This window comes from Sinohyriopsis cumingii, chromosome 6 (genome assembly GCF_028554795.1).
Source record: "Sinohyriopsis cumingii isolate HCF-2022 chromosome 6, ASM2855479v2, whole genome shotgun sequence".
Taxonomy (NCBI): domain Eukaryota; kingdom Metazoa; phylum Mollusca; class Bivalvia; order Unionida; family Unionidae; genus Sinohyriopsis; species Sinohyriopsis cumingii.
This window is the reverse complement of record NC_142966.1, coordinates 48635128-48639346: the sequence shown is the minus strand read 5'-3', so window position 1 is coordinate 48639346 and position 4219 is coordinate 48635128. Positions and strand designations below refer to the sequence as shown.

Sequence of the window (4219 nt, the reverse complement as noted above, 5' to 3'; positions counted from 1 at the left end):
CTCAATTTTAAAAATTCTTTATTGCGATAAGTTAAAGTCGGAAGACGTAATATGTGTCTTATATATGCTTTAACTTTTGCTGTCATCAGTTATATAGAGTATCGAATATTAACTCCTAAATATTTTCTATTTCATTACCACAAATTGCAAGATTGATGTTATAGTGAAACAAATTGTGCAACTTCGCACAATCAGGAAAGGTAATAGTAATTCTTCGAGCTGAGGCTAATTAGATGGAGGATAAACACATTTTAGAACATATTTTTATAAGTGGAATCAATTTAAATGAACTGATCTTTAGTAATTCTAAATAAAACAGTAACATTTCAAACTATGTGAGGAAAATTTGGCTAAAAACTGAACATGACAGTCGAATCTGTTCGAAGAAATACATCGATACTATTACACACTCTGGACAATATGGGGTGAAGGGCATTTGTTTTGAGTTTTCATTGTATATGAGTTGGTATCGCCGTGTGAATATATTTTTCAATTCTTATATTGAAAAATATTGTGACATGATAGATTCGTACAACATCAGAAGTAAAATCAGGTTGTTGTAATTACTCAAACTGTATTCTGTGTACAAATAATAGATTGATAGGAAGCTACGTTTCTTTTTTCTCCAAAAATATTCACCTACTGATTAATTTGGACGCTAGTACTGCTAAGTGCCAAGGTGTAGACGTGGACCATTCCTCTACCAATAGCCTAGGACGTAGACTCATGGCTCGACAGAAACAGATGTAGCTTCTGAGGTTGTCCTCCTTCTCCAGATAACACAGGCCCAGTACATTTAGCGCCACCTCGCGGTATTCCATATATGGGTCAAATCGATCCCGTGTGGCAATCCTAATCAAGTTACTGAAGGCACCTTGAGCATTTGCTTCATCGCCAAGTTCTGTATGACATTTGTACAGCAGATAGTACCTCAACATATCAGGGTCAATGTGGGTTCCCAAATCATGCATTCCAGATTCTGGTACGTGGAAGAGTTCATATTTGATAAAATCTGGAACTATGCCCATCTCCTCCTTGGTATACCTCACATCAAGCAACATACATTGTTGTACAGAGTTGTCTGTGCTAAGTCTTCCAATAGCAGCTTTAACATCATCCAAGTTATCTTTTGTTAACTGGAAATTTTCACGAATGATATTCCGAACATGAATTTTCCTACATATATCATATAGAGGCTGACGTTTTATAGAGTACAATATTTCAGTTGCTTGTTTGGTTTTTCCAAGTACATGGAGCAGCCCGGCAAATTTAATTCTCCCTGCCATCCTATCTGTTGTACTGTTATTAGATGCAATGCAGAGCAAGGGTAGACACAAGTCATACTTCCTTCTATTCGACATTCTTGTATTCATGAGTTTGGCTATGCTGACATATGCAAGCGTAGCTTTCATTATTTTAGAGACACTTTTTGTTAATAACCTGTGTCTTGTCATATCAGGTAAGTCTATCAGTGATTTACTATGGAGTATCTGTTTCAAAGATAGATCCATACTCGCATAGTGGCAACACAAACAGCCCATGAGGAAAAACATCTCAAAACCACTCCAATATACTCTAATGTTCTGTCTCAGACCCGGCATCTGCATACTATAAAGTTGCTGCTGTATGGAAGGAAACGTAAGAACACACCCAGTTCCCTGAGACAGAAGATTATTTAATAGACGGGACAAACGTACTGCCGTACAAGCATTTATTTTCCCGTCAAACAGATTGTTTTTCGGGATGAAGTAAGCAGGCAGATTCTGACTCTCTACACAAGAGTTCAGAAAGTCGAGAGCCTCCATTACCCGATCTAACACGTGCGCTCGGTCCCAGTCCCTGGTGTGGTGAAGTTCCACCTGCCACAGAGCTACCGTTTTCATTGTGTACGACGTTAGTACATCTTCCAAATCGGGGAAACGTTCTTTCAGATCTTTTGCCATGATTTTCAGTAAAATGTAGAAGTGCTTTTGCGTCATGTTGAATAACTGTAAAATAGACTTTTCGTGTACAGCGAAAGAGATACACCATTCCATGTGAGAGGAGGGACTTCCCCTGAACCCCTTGGGTACAATATGGCACCCGGACTGTACAATGGCTGTCACGATGGTTTGTGGCGGCCATCCGTTTGTCCTACATCTGTCCATCCATCGGAAAGCTTGAACGGGCCAATCTGGGTGGGGAAATGCAACTACATGATCAAACTTCACACCCTTGACTAGTGTAGGCTGTGATGGCCCTGATATTTGCTGAAACTCTACATATAATGGAAACCGATGCATCATTCCCTGTTGTAGACTCTGAATAAAGGCAGAACTTGACAAATAGACATTTAGTCCTGAATATGGCCCTTTCGTTAAAATCATGGCTTGCGTGATATTAGATTCCATTTCACCGTAATGGTCCACTCGTAACCACGTGTAGCCGTGATGGACTTCCCTGTCCTCTGTATAAAGCACTGTATGTTGAGGGCTGGGTGGATGAACACGACGGCCGCTGGCTGTTACAAACTTACAAACACCCATAAGATCCATATCAGACTGCCCCAACTGCGATACACCCTCAGCTGTTCCTCCTATTGCGATATTGCTCATAAAGGTATCTTTAAGTGCGTATGTTACGTTCGTGTGACTTGAATTGCTTATTCTGAAGTCTATCATGTGTCTACTGAATCCTATGGAATCCAGCATTGCAGAAATGAAGACTGAAAGACGGTCGGTATTTGCCATCTTAAAACAGGTTTTAAGTCTATCGGTACAAATGAAAGCTGATAGACTTGAGTTGTTTATCTGAAATGTGATATACATAGTTACATACACATTCGAGACACCTGCATTGTGAGGCACCAAAGAGGGAAGTCGGTAAAGTCAAAGAATCAGAAATAATAATAATAATAGTAATAATAATAATAATAATAAAGAATCTCAATATTAAAATAATAATATTTTAGAGGATAAAGAAAAATATGTTGTTTTTAAAGCATCATACAATTTTCTTTTCTTTTGTTCTGTAATCTGAATGCCACTGTCGTTTCCGTGCACTCGTATAGGTAGTCCAATAAATTAACCCCTAAAATCTGGATTGATACTGTTGGATGATATGTGGCTCTGATGTCACCTTTTCATTAAAATGTTAAATTGTGCTGCATAAAAATCTTTCCGGAACACTTGCGTGCTGTTTTTTTTTTTGACTTACCAGTGTTTGGTTACAGACATATCTAGCGCGAAATTCAAAATGATGATATGACAGAGGGTTGTCCTATTCCACGTGAATTTACACTTAGCCAAACGTTGGATTTGATCCGAAATGATATGTACATATCGCCAAAGGAACCCTTCAGCTGATAATAGCTCAACAGCCGCCAGAAATACTCGTAAGAGCATAAAATATACACCGATGTTTGCGGACATGAATGTCTGCATAATTGTGCGGGTTTTAATGAGCCCCTAAACCGCAACTTACTATATACCATTAGATGTGTGGGGCCGATTTATCAGCAAAACGTGCAGGGAGTTTTTTTACCATTGCCGCCGCATCTGATGTTCTTGGTTATAAAAAACGTGTGTTGGGGTGGGTGCTTGTTTTTATACCACGTTGGTTTCTTGATAAAAATTCCCCCCAAAAATGTAAGATTAGTACTTTAGTACTGCTGTGTCTTAGAAAAAAAGTCTAGTTTTGAAAATAATTGGCGCAAAAAGGTAAAAAAGCGACAATGGAAGGTACAAAATGGTTAGTCATGGTGCCTCGAAACGAAGAATTTAAATCAACTAGGCTAATTTCTTAGGGGGAGAAAATAGCCATTTTTGGCGAATTCTTGAAAGAGTAAACGAATGGCTAGAAAGTTAAAGCCGCAGTCGAGCGAGACGTCCACGGAATAAACCATTTGAAGGTGTTTATAAGTTATCAATGATGTTAGCGACAACAGTAGACGTTTCGAAGTGATTACTAACTGTAAGGATGCAAGGACATGTGAACCTATTTATCAGAGGACAGTACAGAGAGAGTTGCATTATGTGGGATTGAAACAAAGAATTGTTGGTGAAAGAATGATGATAAGCCAATGTAGTAGACAACAAAGAAAATACATTAGTTGATGCAGGTCAATACTAATATGGACCGTTGACAATCAGGCGAAAAGAGTCATTTATTGTAGTGAAAGTTGATCAGATAATCGTGACTACATTTGGATAAATTCATCTGAATCGTACCTCTGATTCAA

General features: G+C 38.6%; 1 protein-coding gene across 1 annotated transcript; it reads right to left on the bottom strand.

Moving 5' to 3' along the window:
* Positions 1-280: 280 nt before the first annotated feature.
* LOC149796889 (uncharacterized) lies at positions 281-2729 on the bottom strand. The gene has a single exon (XM_089960661.1). The coding sequence runs from the start codon at positions 2727-2729 to the stop codon at positions 636-638; it is 2094 nt and encodes a 697-aa protein (XP_089816787.1). The 3' UTR covers positions 281-635.
* Positions 2730-4219: the final 1490 nt, after the last annotated feature.

Coding starts and splice junctions, on each gene's coding strand:
- LOC149796889 (XM_089960661.1), bottom strand. CDS start 2,729: ATGGCAAATACCGACCGTCTTTCAGTCTTCATTTCTGCAATGCTGGAT.